Raw genomic sequence first — 18,375 nt, 5'->3', positions numbered from 1 at the left:
ATTCTACAAGCTTATATTCCTACATTTCAGGTAGTATTATTTAGACTTGCAGGCAAATCTTTTGCAGAATTGCTCCATTCTAAGCTCACTGAATAACTGCATAGGATTGCATGGTTGTAGCCATTTTTCAGTTCTGTCCCTAAGTAGAGTGATGAGATCACGGGGCAGCCGAGAGATATCAAAATATCGCTTATGCATATTGCTGTCATTGTAAATGGAGCCAATATACAAGCCCCCATCAACCTCTTCTTAATTATGCTAAATGGACAATCAGATCCCGAAGAGAAGACAGCTGAGCAGCATCTTATCTTCCTCCCTATTTTTTCTGTGCTGAGCTAAGGAAAATTGACCCTCATCCTGTTTCCTCCATAGTTTTAAATAGCCTTGTGCAGGCTGCAAATGCCCCTGGACTATCCGTGATCTCTTGTAAAGCATTCAAGTTGCCCTCATATGGGAGCCAAATTCTGGACTGGACTGCATCAGTCTTGATTAGGAGGCTCATTAAAGCCTGACAGCCAGGCCTATAGCCAGGATTTTCCATGGGGGAGGGGGGGCACACAGTCAAGATTTTTCTTGGGGGAGGGCCCAGGGCAGTGTTTGGTGGCCCCATCCAGGCTCTCGGTGCTGGGAGGCTGTCCTGTTTGCATTTGCTGCTTTTCATTACCCTCCATCCATCCAAGACTGTCGAGCTGAGCTATGACATCTTCAGTGACATCCACCCACCTGGGAGATGCAGTGGCGGGGTGGGGTGGGGGGAGTGAGGAAGGAGGGAGACTGGAAGGGCATCATCACCTGCTAGCCAAGCTCCCCACCTGTTGGGGGGGGGGGAATCCACTGCCTCCTCTTGCTGCTGCAGGCCTCATTCGTCTGCGCTGATGCGGCCTGATCAGCTGCATCAGCCGGCTCGCCTCTACTGTGCAGCCCATGCCCAGCATGGTGGTGCCCAGTGCCAGTGCCACAAAGATGCTCAGGCCCTGGTTCAGACCACTACTACACACACAAGACACCTTTTTTTCTGCCATGCTGATGCAGTCCAGGCCAGGAGAGCCTCTCTGCCGAGTCTGTAGCTTGCAAAGACAAGCCTCTAACCTAGGCAGGTCAGGTATGCACCAGAGGAGGAAGCTGGCGATTGCTCACCTCCCCCTGGGGCCATCCCACTCAGGGCCTCTCAAGTGCCCGCAACACCACCTTGCAGAGAGAGGGCCAGCAGCCAAGCAGGAGGACTGGGGGAGACAGGCTCGCTTTTGCGCAAGCATACTAGGCAGCGTGCGCTCAGTCATGGCACAAATGGTAGGGGTCCTGGGGGTGGGGTGGCAACAGGGGACTGATTGGAGGGGCCCACAGGTGTCTGTGAGGCCTGAACCCCCAGGCCTCCGATAGTTACGGGCCTGCTAGCACAGTGGGAGGGACGGTGGCTCAGTGGTAGAGCATCTGCTTGGGAAGCAGAAGGTCCCAGGTTCAATCCCTGGCATCTCCAAAAGAGGGTCCAGGCAAATAGGTGTGAAAAACCTCAGCTTGAGACCCTGGAGAGCCGCTGCCAGTCTGAGAAGACAATACTGACTTTGATGGACCAAGGGTCTGATTCAGTATAAGGCAGCTTCATATGTTCATATGTTCCTCCTGTTGTCAGGGTCACTCGAGCCATTCCAGTGGAAAAGTTATTGATCGAGTACCTACTGGCTCTTATTAGGCCTGTTGTGGCATGTTTTCCTATGCTTTTCTGGGGATAATACCACTAAACATTTATCACTGTAGTGGTGTTAACATTTGTATTGTCTTCTTCAGGCTCTAATATCTCATTCCCTTTCTGAGAGCTTCCTGACAAACTAGATATATTTTGTCACATTTATCAGGGGGTTGTCTCAAGCAAAGTATCATATACTTAGACTATCCATTAACATGTAGCTTCTGAACAATGATCCCAAGCGAGCTTCTGTAGCAAGTTTAATTTAATTTAATTTTTTTTTTAATTTATATCCCACCCTATCCCGCAAGCGGGCTCAGGGCAGCTTACAACATTAAAAACCTTACAGCAACGTTAAATAAACCACATCCAAACAAAACAATATCATAATTACAGAATTGTCAAATTAGATCAAAAAAACCCAGATCCACGTCATTGGCTACAAGTCATAAAACCACGTATAGGCTGACGCACCTAGATAGTAAGGTGCTGGGGGAAAATATGACTTCAGGGGACACCCGCTGGATCAATTAAAGCCTGGCGGAAGTTCTAACCAGCAAGTCTGTAAGCATCTCTGTACTTTCCCCTATGCGATAGCAGGAACTGTTCCTGTGTGCCACTAAAGTATATTTCCTACTATTTATGCAGAAAGCCATAACATGGTGGTAAAAGGCTAGTAATATTTGTCATGCAGATTATTTATTTAAAAATCTGTATGCCTCACTGTCAGGTTCCACTGGGGTTGAATCTAAGTCTGGGACTGTCTCACCCCCCAGGGTTGCTGTAGTTGGGCAAGTGTCTCAGGATAAAGCCTCAAAATACAGCGAGAACAGGGAGTTTCTCTTCACTCAAACCGTTTCCCCACACAGCTTACCTCAGAGTGACGTCCCTCTTCACCGCGCAGCGTCTGCTCAGATTTCCCACCATCTGCTCCGCAGAAGCAGGAAGCTCCGGAAGAAGCAGGAAGTTCTGCGTCGCAAATGTAAATCGCTAAAACCCAGTTTACGTTAGCGACGCAAAAGCCACGGGCGCTTCCTGTTCTGCGGAGCAGATGGTGGGAAATCCGAGCAGACGCTGCGCGGTGAAGAGAGATGTCACTCCGAGGTAAGCTGTGTGGGGAAAAGGTTTCAGTTTCCACACTCTGCTGTGCCAATTACCTATTCCTACTTGCCAGGGAATGGGCCTAGTAGTTTCTCCATGGCTGCTTCTAAGCATGCCCTTTAGTTGCTTTCCCAATACTGGCCCACGACCTGCTGCAGTCTGGCAAACAACTGGCCCAACTATGGGGCATTCTAGTGCAGCATGTCTACAGTGGGGCTTGCATTCCCCTGGGGTAAGTACGGGGGCAGAGGCATTGACCCTGGACATGATCTTTCTCCATCAAGAGACTCAAGGTGGTTCACAAACTAAGAATAAATATGAAAATCAGTCAGAACCAAAAATTTATTTCTTAGAATCATAGAGTTGGAAGGGACCTGCAGGGTCCAACCCCTTGCACAATGCAGGAAGTTCACAAATACTCCCCCCATACAAACACACCAGTGACCCCCATTCCATGCTCAGAAGATAGCAAAGAACTTCCAGGATCCTTGGCCAAACTGGCCTGGAGAAAAATTTCTGCTTGATCCCAATATGGTGATCAGCTTTCCCCTGAGAATGTAAGTAAGAGCCACAAGATGCAACCCTTCTTGCCTTCCTTCTCATGATCTGCCCGTTCACAGAACCAGCATTGCTGTCATATGGCCATCTAGCCTCTGTTTAAAAACCTCCAAAGAAGGAGAGACCATCAGCTCCTGAGGAAACCTTTTCCACTGAGGAACCACTCTAACAGTCAGGAAGTTCTTCCTAATGTTTAGCTGGAAACTCTTGATTTAATTTCAATCCATTGGTTCTGGTCTGCCCTTCTGGAGCAACAGAAAACAACTCTTCACCCTTCAACAAACAACCCTCCGCACCCTATATGACAGCCCTTCAAGTACTTGAAGATGGCGATCATATCAGCTCTCAGTCGTCTCCTCTTCAGGCTAAACATGCCCAGCTCCGTCAGCCTTTCCTCGTAGGACTTGGTCTCTTAACTTACTTACTTCATTTATACCTCAGCTTTCTCCCACATGGAATCCAAAGTGCCCTATATTGTGCTCCACTCCTTCATTTTATTCTCAAAAAATCCTTGTGATGTAGGGTTCATCTGAGAGTGTGCGACAGACCCAAGGTTAGGGTTGCCAGACCCCTGGTTGGAACAGGAGATCCCCCAATTTCATGGGCTCCTGCCTGCTTCCGGCCAGCTGGCTAGCAGCAGGAAGCCCCACCTCCAACAGCCATGACCCAGCGTTAATTCCCCAATGTGATGATGTCACATGGAAGTGATGTCATCATGCCAGGGACATATTGTGGTGACAGTCTGGTATTTTGGGCAAAACTCTGTGGTAAACATAGAGTTTTGCCCAAAATACAAAAGCGTCACTGTGCAGCATCCCTAGTGTGATTACACTTCCACGTGATATTATCATGGTGTGGACGTGTGTTGCCCCACCACCCCCCATTCCCAGAAAGCTCACTCCCACCTCCCACTGGTGCCAGGTAAGGTACCCAAAGCCACCCAGCAAGCTTCCATAACAGGGTGGGGATTCAATTCAAACCTGGGTCTCACAGCTCCTAGTCTGACACTCTTTTAAAAAGGCCCATTTAAAAAAGCTTTCTAAATTCAAATGAAGAGGTGGACCACCTAGCCTCCTCTGAAACGCCATTCCATGATTTTGGAATTACTGTAGAGAGGGCCCATCATAGTGCTCTGCGCAAGTCCTTTTCTCAGTCTGAGATTATCTGTCTTGTTTTAGCACTCGCCCAAGAGACAGCAGGCACAGATCCATCCTGGGACTGCCAACACAATTTTGTTGTAGTTCTTTTAAGACCCTGATCTAGAACAGGAAAGCAGTGCAGCAACCCCAAAAGCTCTGGTTCCCCCCTGCTTTTTCAAGTGGGAAAACAACCTTGGGGAGGCTGTTTTTGCAACTGAAGAGGCATATAGGAGAAAGAAGAGTTCCTGCGGTTGCCATGCTGTGCTGGATCAGGGCCTTGTGGGAGTTTTTAAAGAATTGCAATGGCATCAGCAGCCATGGGATGGATTCATGCCCAAAGTTACTCGTAGTTTGGCCTTATTGAACTGCTGGACGGAGAGGGACTGCAAGGAAGTTTGTCCCACTTAGTCAGATGTGTGCAAAAAAAACAGGTACAAAAAGTTCTCAGCCAAATAGATCCTCTTGCATTAACCGTGCTCATAAGAAGCCTCATTCTTGCTTTGTGATGATGTCACAGAGTTCTGTAAACTGGCTGTTGCCATGCTGGCACAGTGTAGCTTGGTTTTCAACCTCCCCAATTTTTCTGTCCATTTGCAGCATTCCAACTTATATATTTTCTGATAAGAACTCTTTCCTAAATTTTGGAAGTCGTCATCCTGCGTATATTTAAAATAATTTACTATTCATTCAGTTCCTAAGAATTAAGAGGAACTGTACTAACATTCAGGATTATATATTAGAAGCAGGAAACCAGCCAGGGAGGCAGTGGGGCCTTTGGATGACCAAGGGGTAAAAGGATTACTGAAGGAGGATAGGGAAATGGCTGAGAAGCTGAATGCATTTTTTGCCTCATTCTTCACTGTGGAAGATGAGAAGTGTTTGCCTGCTCCAGAACCACTAATTTTGGAAGGGGTGTTGAAAGACCTGAGTCAGATTGATGTGACAAGAGAGGAGGTCCTACAACTGATGGACGAATTAAAACCTAATAAGTCACCAGGTCCGGATGGCATACATCCAAGAGTTCTGAAAGAACTAAAAGTTGAACTTGTGGATCTTCTAACAAAAATCTGTAATCTTTCATTGAAATCTGCCTCCGTTCCTGAGAACTGAAAGGTAGCAAATGTCACCCCCATCTTTAAAAAGGGTTCCAGAGGAGATCCGGGTAACTACAGGCCAGTCAGTCTGACTTCATTACCAGGAAAGTTGATAGAAAGCATTATCAAGGACAGAATGAGTAGGCACATTGATGAACACAAGTTATTGAGGAAGACTCAGCGTGGGTTCTGTAAGGGAAGATCTTGCCTCACTAACCTGTTACATTTCTTTGAGGGGGTGAACAAACATGTGGACAAAGGAGACCAGAAAGCTTTTGATAAAGTTCCTCATCAAAGGCTCCTTAGTAAACTTGAGAGTCATGGAGTAAAAGGACAGGTCCTCTTGTGGATCAAAAACTGGCTTATTAATAGGAAGCAGAGAGTGAGTATAAGTGGCCAGTCTTCGCAGTGGAGGACGGTAAGCAGTGGAGTGCCGCAGGGCTCAGTACTGGGTCCCATGCTCTTTAACTTGTTCATAAATGATTTGGAGTTGAGAGTAAGCAGTGAAGTGGCCAAGTTTGCGGATGACACTAAATTGTTCAGGGTGGTAAGCACCAGAGAGGATTGTGAGGAACTCCAAAGGGATCTGTTGAGGCTGGGTGAGTGGGCGTCATTGTTGGCAGATGAGGTTCAATGTGGCCAAGTGCAAAGTAATGCACATTGCGGCCAAGAATCCCAGCTGCAAATACAAGTTGATGGGGTGTGAACTGGCAGAGACTGACCAAGAGAGAGATCTTGGGGTCATGGTAGATAACTCACTGAAAATTTCTAAACAGTGTGCAATTGCAATAAAAAAGGCCAACGCCATGCTGGGTATTATTAGGAAGGGAATTGAAAACAAATCAGCCAGTATCATAATGCCCCTGTATAAATCGATGGTGCGGTCTCATTTGGAATACTGTGTGCAATTCTGGTCACCGCACCTCAAAAAGGATATTATAGCATTGGGAAAAGTGCAGAAAAGGGCAACTAGAATGATTACAGGTTTGGAACACTTTCCCTATGAAGAAAGGTTAAAACGCTTGGGGCTCTTTAGCTTGGAGAAACGTCGACCACGGGGTGACATGATAGAGGTTTACAAGATTATGCATGGGATGGAGAAGGTAGAGAAAGAAGTACTTTTCTCCCTTTCTCACAATACAAGAACTCGTGGGCATTCAATGAAATTGCTGAGCAGTCGGGTTAGAACAGATAAAAGGAGGTACTTCTTCACCCAAAGGGTGATTAACATGTGGAATTCACTGCCACAGGAGGTGGTGGCGGCTACAAGCATAGCCAGCTTCAAGAGGGGTTTAGATAAAAATATGGAGCAGAGGTCAATCAGTGGCTATTAGCCACAGTGTGTGTGTGTGTGTGTGTGTATATATATGTTTGTGTGTGTGTGTGTGTGTGTGTATAAATATTTGGCCACTGTGTGATACAGAGTGTTGGACTGGATGGGCCATTGGCCTGATCCAACATGGCTTCTCTTATGTGGTAAAGCAGCAGTACTGCAATTTTATGGTCTGAACTCTCTGCTCACGTCACGACCTGAGTTCAATTCTAGCGAAAGCTGGATTCAGGTAGCCGGCTCAAGGTTGACTCAGCCTTCCATCCTTCCAAGGTCAGTAAAATGAGTACCCAGCTTGCTGGCCGGAAAGTGTAAAAGACCAGGGAAGGCAATGGCAAACCACCCTGTAAAAAGTCTGCCGTGCTTTCACAACGTCACCCCAGAGTCGGAAACGACTGGTGCTTGCACAGGGGACCTTTCCTTTTCCTTTCTGCATATGTATTCTACAGATAGATATGCAAACCGAAAAGGAAAGTCTGCAGAAGATAGCAGTGACTTACGAAAGCTCATACCCTGCCACAAATTTTGTTAGTCTTTAAAGTACTACTGAACTCTGTGAGTCTTAGGCTACGATCACACACACTAAATAATGCACTTTCAATTCACTTTCGATTTCCAACTGGATTTTACTGTGTGAATTGGCAAAATCCAGTTGGGAAGTGCATTGGAAGTGCATTATTTAGTGTGTGTGATCACAGACTTATTGTCTAAAACAGCTTCCTAGGCTTGCTTTCTTAGGAGCTAAGCCCTATCAATTATTTTCTTTGCAGCTGTGTTCAGTCTATCAGGACCTCGTAAAAGCCTTCAGAGCATTTGATGTTGGTCGTAGTGGATTTGTTTCTTTGGAATACTTAAAATCAGTCCTTAACACATTTATATTTCCCATACGAACTGATGTTTTTCAAGAGCTAATGAATAGGTAAGAGGTTTGATGTTTTTATTTGGGAAATATATTCTGGTATAACGTCCTTATGCTGTCACTTGTTTTGGGGGTATGATATCCATACTACAGCGTGTTTGCATGATGATATAATCTGTATGTTTTGTTGTGAAGAATCTAAAGCTCAGTTTATTTTATTTTTTTTTGATCACACAATTAACAAACAATGCAATAGGAACAGTATAGAACACCCAACCATAAGCAAATTAAACCAGATGACAGCCTTGAAGAACAGTGCACTGAAACAGTGTGATATAAGATGGTGAGGGGGACCCTACTGCTATCTTTCCATTCTACTGAAAGAATATTTATTGATTTATATATTAATTGAAACTGTTTGGGTGCAAGTTTGATCCCTTCCTCCAATCGAGTGAAACTTTTTTCAAAGATGGACTGTCACTTAAACAGAAGGATTATAGTATAACAGTTTTTTTCTGTCCCTAGTCCAGCAGTTGCCAAGAGAGATAGTTTGTAATGTATTGATGCTCTCCTCTTTTGGGTACAAAAATTAATCCTTTAAAAATGTTGGTAATATTTTACCAAATATGGAAACAATCCTCATTCTTGTTGTCTTCTTGGCCTAACACTCAGAGCTACTTTCTGCTTCTTATGTTGCCTTACAAATGTCATGAATTCCCTTTGCCATTCCTTCAAGAACATAACTGGTTTGGCTATTTTCAAAAGTTTTGTCATTATTACTGTTTTCAGTGATCCAGTTTACCTGAAACAAGGTAATTAAGAACATAACATAAGAACATAAGAGAAGCCATGTTAGATCAGACCAATAGCCCTTCCAGTCCAACGCTCTGTGTCACACAGTGGCAAAAATTTATAGATATATATATACACACACACACTGTGGCTAATAGCCACTGATGGACCTCTGCTCCATATTTTTATCTAAACCCCTCTTGAAGGTGGCTATGCTTGTGGCCGCCACCACCTCCTGTGGCAGTGAATTCCACATGTTAATCACCCTTTCGGTGAAGAAGTACTTCCTTTTATCCGTTTTAACCTGTCTGCTGAGCAATTTCATCGAATGCCCATGTGTTCTTGTATTATGAGAAAGGGAGAAAAGTACTTCTTTCTCTACTTTCTCCATCCCATGCATTGTCTTGTAAACCTCTATCATATCACCCCGCAGTTGACGTTTCTCCAAACTGGGGGATCCCCTGCCCCTACCTGGGGATTGGCAACCCTACCACTGCTGGACCTGTCCTAATGAATGTAATATAACTAATCCCCCTTTAAAGCCATCTTTGTTTATGGCCATCACAATATCCTCTGGCAGTGAATTCCATATTTTAATCACTCATTGAGGAAAGAGCTACTTTCTTTTGTGTGTTCTGAGAATCTACTGGCCATCAACTTCAGTGGGAACACGTGAGTTCTGTTATTTTGGAAGAGAGAGAAAAAGTTCTTTTTATCCACTCTCTCTGCCCCACGCATAATTTTATGAATTGCCGTCATGTCCTTTCCTCAGTCATCTTTTTTTCTAAACCACCAATTGTCTAATCTACTTTTTCTAATCTTATTACCACCTAATGTCTTATCTGCCTTTTCTGGGGAAGGTAATTGAGTGATCGGTGGCTGAGCAGCTCCACCTCTTCCTGGATGAGACATCTGCCCTCAGACATCTGCCCTCAGCTTTTCAGACCTGACTTGGGGCCAAGACAGCACTGGTTGCTTTGGTTGATGATCTCTATTTACATCTGGTTAATGGTGTGCAGGCACTATTGATCCTTCTAGATTTATCAGCCTTCAATACAGTTGACTGTTTGGTCCTGATCAATCACCTTTTCTCTCTGGGGGTAAGGGGCACTGCTTTTAGTTGGTTCTCCTCATCCCTCCAGGGATACTCTCAGAGGGTTGCTACCAGGAGAAGTCTTCCCAACAAGACTTGAATTGTGGAGCCCTGACCTGAATTGCTCAGGCAAACCCGATCTCATCAAATCTCAGAAGCTAACCAGGGCCAAACCTGGAAAGTACTTGGATTGGAGACCTCCAAGGAATACCAGAGCCAGGATACAGAGGCAGGCAGTAAGCCACCTCTCTGAATGTCATTGCCTCCCAGCCCCACTAGGGGTCACCAGAAGTCAGCCATGATTTCCAGGCACACACACAAGCACACACATAACAACAAAACACACACACCCCAAGATCTGAATTGTGGGGTCCCACAGGTTTCAATTCTGCCTCTGATGTTATTTTAGATATACATGCACCTAGTGGGAGGGTCACTCCTGAGACTTGATGATGTCCAGCTCACAGATGTAGATTCTGTAAATAGCCTTTGGATGTGGTTGGATTCTGTGTCATCATTGGATAAACAAGTGTCCATGGTGGCATAGTTGGCGCTTTTATACCTACGCCTGACCTGCCAGCTGGCTCCTTGTTTGTCTGAGTCAGACCTTGCCGCATTGATCCATGCAAGAGTCATCTTCAGATCAGTCTATTGTAATTCACTCTGCTTAGGGCTGCCCTTGAAAATGCTTCAGAAGCTGCATATGATCCAAAATACAGCTGCCAGGTTGCTGACCAGAACATCCAATTCAAGATGTTGGTGTTAATCTTTAAAGCCCTTAACAGTCTGCGATCTTCATATCTATGGGACCACCTCTCCTTTTGCAACCAACCACTTTTCCTTCAATCATTGTCTAGGGATTTCTTGCAGATGCATGGTTCCAGGTTGGCTGAGTTAGCTGCCACTAGGGAAAGGACCTTCTCAGTTGTGTCCCCTGCCTAAATGAAATGCACTCTCTGATGACACCGCTCTCCTGTTGGACTTGCTTAGTTTCTGCGGGGCTTGCAAGGCAGAATTTTTTTTAGGTTGGCCTTTGGAGTATAATCCATATGTCGAGTTTGTTGGTAGTGTGGTGCTTGTCGTATGTTTAATAGTTAAGACATTTTAATTTTAATATTTTATATTTGCTATCTGTTTTATGTTGCTTTTAACATATATGTTTGGTTGTAATGGTGTAAGCCACCACAAGGCCCTTTGGATGAGCGGCTCCATGCGCAGCCATTTTCAGAACTGCCCTTTCAAGGACAACCTCTGCCAGAGCTATGGCTGACCCAAGGCCATTCCAGCAGGTGCAAGTGGAGGAGTGGGGAATCAAACCCGGTTCTCCCAGATAAGAGTCCGCACACTTAACCACTACACCAAACTGGCTCCAAATATGTTGCCATTGCATCCAGTTTGGCTCTGAGCCTTGGCTCTTCCTTGGGTTCATTTGAACTTCCTCTCAAATGTATCCTGCACATCTGCTCCTCCAGTGGAATAACAGCTGTCCAAAAGCCTCATGCATCTGGAGAAGGATGTTTGCACTGGGGGGAAATACTGCTGTTAGCCAAATGGATTGACAGGATCCAGCCTGTGTTCTGAAGATCATGGGTTGCAGATAAGCAACCTGTTTTTCTGCTGATCAAGGCAGATCCCTGCACTGTGCCCCCCCCCCCCCGCAAGCTTCCATTATGACACTTATCACATAGAATCGGAGAGTTGGAAGAGACCTCCAGGGTCATCCAGTCCAACCCCCTGCACAGTGCAGGAAACTCACAAACATCTCCCCCTAAATTATCATGATCCTCATCACTGTCAGATGGCCATCCAGCCTCTGTTTAAAAACCTCCACGGAAGGAGAGCCTACCTCTGTTCCACTGAAGAATCGCTCTAACAGTCAGAAAGTTATTCCTTATATTGAGCCGGAAACTCTTCTGATTTAAAATAAAATAAAAAAATTACTAAAAAATCTAAATATACAAACTGAAAAGACCCATTTTCTTCATAGGAAAGGTGCTCCAGCCTCTTAAAGCATCTTGGTTGTCCTCGTCCGTACTTTTCCCCATTCTACAAGATCATTTTTAGATATGCCTGATGGATGTCCATTTTAGTTCTCAAATTTCATGAGTCATTTTTCATTTGTATTGTTCTGTATTTCTGTTTGTCCCTCCATGACTGTTTGTCCCTCCCAAACCATTTACTGGTTTTTTAAGGTTTTAACTGTTTTAAATGTTTAATTGTCTATATATTTAAAATTGTTTAATTTTTATGTTTGACCAATTTCTGGAAGCCGCCCTGAGCCACTTGTGGGAAGGGCGGGATACAAATCATGAATAAATAAATAAATGATCATGAAAGTTTCCACACATTATAATCAACCAATGTGTTACATAATCTTCACACAAGGATAATATATGTGTATGTGAAATTAAAACATGATCCATTGTATTAAGGGAACTTCATATATGCATGATGCTAATCTTGACACTCTAACCGTTATACCAGTATATGCAAAATTAAGCATCAAGAAGGTTTTATTTATGGAAGATGTTTATATTCTGCTTTTCTCCCGATCAATGGGACTCAAAGCAGCTTGCATAAATTTAAAAACAAACGCTATATTACATTGACGGAAAATGCAGAGACTAGGTTGCTGAAAGAATTATGCTTTATATAGCCTCCAAAACCTTTGCAAAGTCGAGGTCCTCCTAACATCCTCAGGAAGCCCATTCCACAGCACTGGGGCAGCTACAAAGAAAACCATGAGCCCGAACATCAGTATGTTCTCATTGACCCTAAGTGGGGAACACCTAATGAACCCTGGTTTGATGATTGGAGCTGCCTTCTGAGTACTTTAGGGTAGGGAAACTATTGTAGGTAATGAGGGTTCTAGGATGTGAAGGGCTTTTAAAGCAGCCTGAACTGAGCACAGAAACAAACTGGCAAGCTGTATAACAGTCCTGAACTCTGCATGACATAGATCCAAGAGGGCAGTCATAGGGTTGCCAATCCCCAGGTGGGGGCAGGGGATCCCCCGGTTTGGAGGCCCTCCTCCCGCTTCAGGTTCATCAGAAAGCGGGGGGAGGGGAGGGAAATGTCTGCTGGGAACTCTGTTATTCCCTATGGAGATTTATTCCCATAGAAAATCATGAAGAATCGATCTGTGGGTATCTGGGGCTCTGGGGGGACTGTTTTTTGGGGTAGAGGCACCAAATTTTCAGTATAGCATCTAGTGCCTCTCCCCAAAATACCCTCCAAGTTTCAAAATGATTGAACCAGGAGGTCCAGTTCTATGAGCCCCAAAAGAAGGTGCCCCTATCCATTATTTCCTATGGAAGGAAGGAATTGAAAAGGTGTGCGGTCCCTTTAAATGTGATGGCCAGCACTCCCTTTGGAGTTCAATGATGCTTGTCACAGCCCTGATCTTGGCTGCACCCCTAATGTCTCCTGGCTCCACCTCCAAAGTCTCCTGGCTCCACCCCCAAAATTCCCAGGTATTTCTTGAATTGGACTTGGCAACCCTAGGCAGTCGTGTTGGTCTGAAGCAGTTGAACAAAGCAGGAGTCAAGTGCAGCTTTAAGACCAACCAACTTTTATTGAGAACGTCAGCTTTCGTGTGCTCTCTAAGCACCCTTAGCACACGAAAGCTTGCATTCTCGATAAAACTTGGTCGGTCTGCATGACATGTTCAGAATGCTTAACCTGTGTCAATAGCCTAGCAGCTGCATTCTGCTCCAGCTGTAGTTTCTGTGCAGTAGAATGTGTGATAATGTGGGGACCTTTGTAAGTGTTGTATAGACTGTATCACTTCAGAATGCAGCTGGGGAATGTAAAGAAAACTCTTATGGAGAAATCCTTGTCAAACAACAACAACAACAACAAAAAACCCCTAGTTTGTCACACCAAAAAGTTTTAAGCCAGGTTCCCCCCCCCCCCCTCCCTGGTCTGTATTTCCTACTGCAGGGAGCTTGTTTTCATACAGGTGAGTATTAAAGCATGTAATTTCTTCATTTGCAGTCTAAAGTGGTATGGAATGTTCCGCATTCCCACTGCATTCTTCCACATGTACAGATGAAGGCCTTGTTTTTACCATTCCTAAGAATACTTTCCTGGGAGTAAGCCACACTGAATAAAATGAAACTTAACTCTGAGTAGACCTGTTTAAGATTGATCCCTAAATCTGGATAAATTTATTTATTTAGAATATTTCTATGCTGCCTTTCCACCCAAATAAGGTTTCCCGAGGCAGCAAGATTTAGTTTTGATGAACAGTATATGGGGTTTGTCTGTAAAATACAATATTTTAAAATAAATATGTATTTTTATTCATCAGATTTGGAATAAAACTGTCCAAGAGTATGGCTTGGGAAAGATTTTTAGATAAGTTTCAAGACCCCATTACCTTTGATTGTCACCAGGCGTCTCCTACAAGAAAACACGGTCGGTAAGAAAAAGGTTCTAGTTGTTTTTCAAAGTTTCTCATTCATGATTCCCCTAGAGGACCCCAGCTTTAACCTTTACCCCATCACCTAGGAGAGCCGGTTTGGTGTAGTGGTTAAGTGTGTGGACTCTTATCTGGGAGAACCGGGTTTGATTCCCTCCCCACTCCTCCACCTGCACCTGCTAGCATGGCCTTGGGTCAGCCAAAGCTCTGGCAGAGGTTGTCCTTGAAAGGGCAGCTGCTGTGAGAGCCCTCTCCAGCCCCACCCACCTCACAGGGTGTCTGTTGTGGGGGAGGAAGGGAAAGGAGATTGTGAGCCGCTCTAAGACTCTTCGGAGTGGAGGGCGGGATATAAATCCAATATCTTCATCTACCTCACAGGGTGTCTGTTGTGGGGGAGGAAGGGAAAGGAGATTGTGAGCCGCTCTAAGACTCTTCGGAGTGGAGGGCGGGATATAAATCCAATATCTTCATCTACCTCACAGGGTGTCTGTTGTGGGGGAGGAAGGGAAAGGAGATTGTGAGCTGCTCTGAGACTCTTCGGAGTGGAGGGCGGGATATAAATCCAATATCTTAATCAACCTCACAGGGTGTCTGTTGTGGGGGAGGAAGGGAAAGGAGATTGTGAGCCGCTCTGAGACTCTTCGGAGTGGAGGGCGGGATATAAATCCAATATCTTCATCTACCTCACAGGGTGTCTGTTGTGGGGGAGGAAGGGAAAGGAGATTGTGAGCCGCTCTGAGACTCTTCGGAGTGGAGGGCGGGATATAAATCCAATATCTTCTTCTTCTTCTTCAAATACTACCTAGCAGAGGACCAGGTTTACCACCTGAAATTAAGCCACAGCCATTCTAAGGTTGGCAGGTCCTACTCAAGAAATATCTGGGGGCTTTGGGGATGGAGCCAGGAGACTTTGCAATGGATCCAGGAGCAAGGGTGCGGCAAGCACAACTGAACTCCAAAAGGAGTTTAAAGCAGGGGTGGCCAACGGTGCCTCTCCAGATGTTTTTTGCCTACAACTCCCATCAGCCCCAGCCAGCATGGCCAATGGCTGGGGCTGATGGGAGTTGTAGGCAAAAAAACACCTGGAGAGCTACCGTTGGCCACCCCTGGTTTAAAGGGATCACGCTCCTTTTAAATGCCTTCCTTCCATGGAAAATAATGGAGAATGGGACACCTTCTTTGGGAGCTAATAGAATTGGACTCCGTGGTCCAACCTTTTCAAAAAGTGGGGGGTGTTTCGAGAAGAGGCATTGGATGCTATGCTGACATTTTGATGCCTCTCTCTCAAAAAACAGTCCCTCTGGAGCCCCAAATACCCACAGATCAATTCTTCATTATACTCTATGTGGGAATCGATCTCCATAGGGTAAAATGGAGTGCCCAGCAGCAAACCCCCCCCTGCTTTCTGATGACCCTGAAGTGGGGGCCCCCCCTCAAAACCGGGGGATCCCCTGTCCCCAACTGAGGATTGGTGACCCTAGTCATTACTGCATTAATGCCAGTTCATAGCTGTTCACCTAAAAAATATGATGTGTGAAGAGAGACAAACTTCAGCAAATGCTCACTGCAAAGAAAGACAGTAATGGTCTTTCAAGCAGTTTTCAATTATCAGTTTCAGTGATCAAGCAGTTTTTCCGGGAGACTTGTCTGTCATTACTGACCTTCTCATTCATAATTAACTGATAATCTTCTGAGGGTTCCTATAGAACACAGGGGAGGCTAGGCTTTGGAGACCTTCACTCCACTTTTGTGAGGTTACATAGACTGTTATTCTGAATGTGGTTGTTCATTAAGATTTTACTGAAAATTAGAGCAGTGTCTTCTAGCCGTTACTTATGTTTTCTGTGTTTCCTGTCTTGCCAATGAAGCTGTTCCCAGAAATCAGTCCTGGTTTTTTTGGTGTCTTTTAAAATGTCTTCAGTATACAGTATTATTTGTAAAACACCTTGACAGTTCTCCCCTCCCCCCCCCCCCCCCCAAAAAAAATACCACATCAAATACTATTTGTTGGGGAAATTCCACTGATAACTGGATCATCAAAAGTGTAATCCTAAGCGGAGTAAAACCTGCTTAAAGCTCTGCATAGAATTAAACTGCAAAGATTCCCATTTTCTCTTCAGATTCATATCTCTGCTTTCTGTATTTATTAGTACAGAACAGACATTGGGAAATAATTTTATTTATTATCATTTTATTTATATTCTGCCCTTTTCCGCAAAGGGGACCTAAAGAAGCTTACATCATTTTCTTATCTATTTTATCCCTAAAACAAGCCTGGCACTGCTCACCCTTTTAGGGTGAAAATTATTGGGGATCTATAAATCATATCTTCATAGAACAAAAGGACAAAAAAAGAGTTATGGCTAAAGATGATTCACTACAGATACACTCCCACCTATGGAGCCTGGCAGGTCAAGGATCAGGAGATAGAACCTCTTGGGGCAGGAGGTAGAACCTAGCAGAGCCTGGCAGATCAGAGATAAGGAGAGAGAATTGATGGAAAACACTGTGTTCCCTGAAGACATATAGGGCGTTTTCGCACTTACCTTAAGCCGGAGCGACGTCCCTCTTCACCGCGCAGCGTCTTCACGGTTTTCGCACTAATTGCTCCGGAGCACCTGGAAGAGCCGCAAAATCCCGCGGCTTTTGTGTCGCAAATGTAAACCGCAAAAAAACGGTTTACATTTGCGACGCAAAAGCCGCGGGACTTTGCGGCTCTTCCACGTGCTCCGGAGCAATTAGTGCGAAAACCGTGCAGACGCTGCGCGGTGAAGAGGGACGTCGCTCCGGCTTAAGGTAAGTGCGAAAACGCCCATAGTTATTTCTTGTGTTGCATAGGTGTCAGACAACACAATATTTTCTCTTTACAGAAGCAGAAAGTTAGACGAAGCTTTCTCAAGTGACCGTATTCTCCTAAAGCTGCACGGACATATCCAAGATGCATATTCATCACTGAAGAAAGCCTTCCTTATACTTGACAGAGTGAGAAAAATCAGTTACAGGCATTACTTAACCTTGTTTTTGGTTTCCTGCAATATTTTGCTAAATTAGTAGAACTTCGGAGAGTTTTCATAAATTATTAATTTTCTGTTCATGACCATAATTGCACTGAAGTTGCTCAGATAAAATAGTTTACAAAGGTGTAAGCCAATAGACAAAAACCTCATGGAGGACCTTAAGGATATTCGGGGAGGTCTTTGTAAGTTAATGAGGACTAGCAAAAACTGAAGTACATCTAGCCTATGATGCTTAAATTAATGGGCAGCCCAATCCTCAGTTTTATTGTGCCAGAACAACACTGATGTCAGCATGAGCCTGCTGTAGCTGGTTGGTATTCTCTGCTCTGTCAAAAGCTACAAAATCTAAGGATCTTCGAGTATAGTGACTCCATAGTGACATCACCAATACCCAGCAATCTCAGAATGGCACGACAATGAATCCACTATATTAGTAATATGTGGAGTAAGTCAACAAACATATACTGATGCCAACATACCTCCATGACATAACCTTGCATCCACCTGCCCACCCAAACAACAGAATAAGGGAGGAAACAAAGGCAGCACAGTTGAAGTAGGCATCCTATGGCTGCAGTCAGACTATAGGCTTGGCGTGATCTGGCCACACCTTTAATTACTCTGTTTTATTTTGTGATAGGAAGTTTTGATCAGACATCCCACCTGAACCGACTTCACCATGTGCTCGCCCTGTGGTCAGTCATTGTTGTAAGCCGCCCTGTGGCTGCTTCGGCTGGGAGGGCAGGATATAAATCCAATAAAATAAATAAATAAATTCAGATTGTTGTGGCATCCGTCTCCCTCCCACTTCACATGTGCACATAAGTGTGCATCCGAAACTCCTCTCCTTTTTGACAGCTCCACAGTCCCTATGCCAAGTACTGCCGCCTCGTTCAGCCTCCATTCCATTGCTTCTATTCCTTGAACTGGGGGGGGGGGGGGAGAGAAGGAACATCATACAGATTTACATGAGAGTAGCCTCACTGACTTCAGTACATTTACTCTTGTGACAATCATGGGATGCTCTTGAATAGCAACCCTTTTTTTGCTAACATGGTTTGCATGAGGGACAGTGGGATAGGGAGTAGGTTTGCCAGCCTCGCCATGCTCCCTACTGATATGGGATCCTAACTAAGGACTATTTCTACAGTTTTCCAACCCCAAGAAAAGGGAGGGGTTTTTTGGGGGGAGGGGTTGTAGTTCAAAAACAACTTCCCCGCGGGCTCCCAATCCTAACAGAGTGTTGGGTGCAGAAACACATAAGCGGTGATTCACAAACCTGGGG

At 44.9% G+C, this 18,375-nt stretch overlaps 1 protein-coding gene across 1 annotated transcript in view; it reads left to right on the top strand.

Moving 5' to 3' along the window:
* EFCAB6 (EF-hand calcium binding domain 6) overlaps window positions 1–18,375 on the top strand; it is a 268,908-nt gene that overhangs the window by 59,536 nt on the left and 190,997 nt on the right. Inside the window, exons 9-11 of the mRNA XM_060258537.1 lie at window positions 7,677–7,825; window positions 13,963–14,073; window positions 16,944–17,055. Of these exons, the coding sequence (XP_060114520.1) occupies window positions 7,677–7,825; window positions 13,963–14,073; window positions 16,944–17,055 (372 nt within the window). The remainder of the gene's footprint in view (window positions 1–7,676; window positions 7,826–13,962; window positions 14,074–16,943; window positions 17,056–18,375) is intronic.

Source organism: Heteronotia binoei, chromosome 17, assembly GCF_032191835.1.
Source record: "Heteronotia binoei isolate CCM8104 ecotype False Entrance Well chromosome 17, APGP_CSIRO_Hbin_v1, whole genome shotgun sequence".
Classification (NCBI taxonomy): domain Eukaryota; kingdom Metazoa; phylum Chordata; class Lepidosauria; order Squamata; family Gekkonidae; genus Heteronotia; species Heteronotia binoei.
The sequence above is the reverse complement of the archived record's forward strand: the minus strand, read 5'-3'. Positions and strand labels throughout refer to the sequence as shown.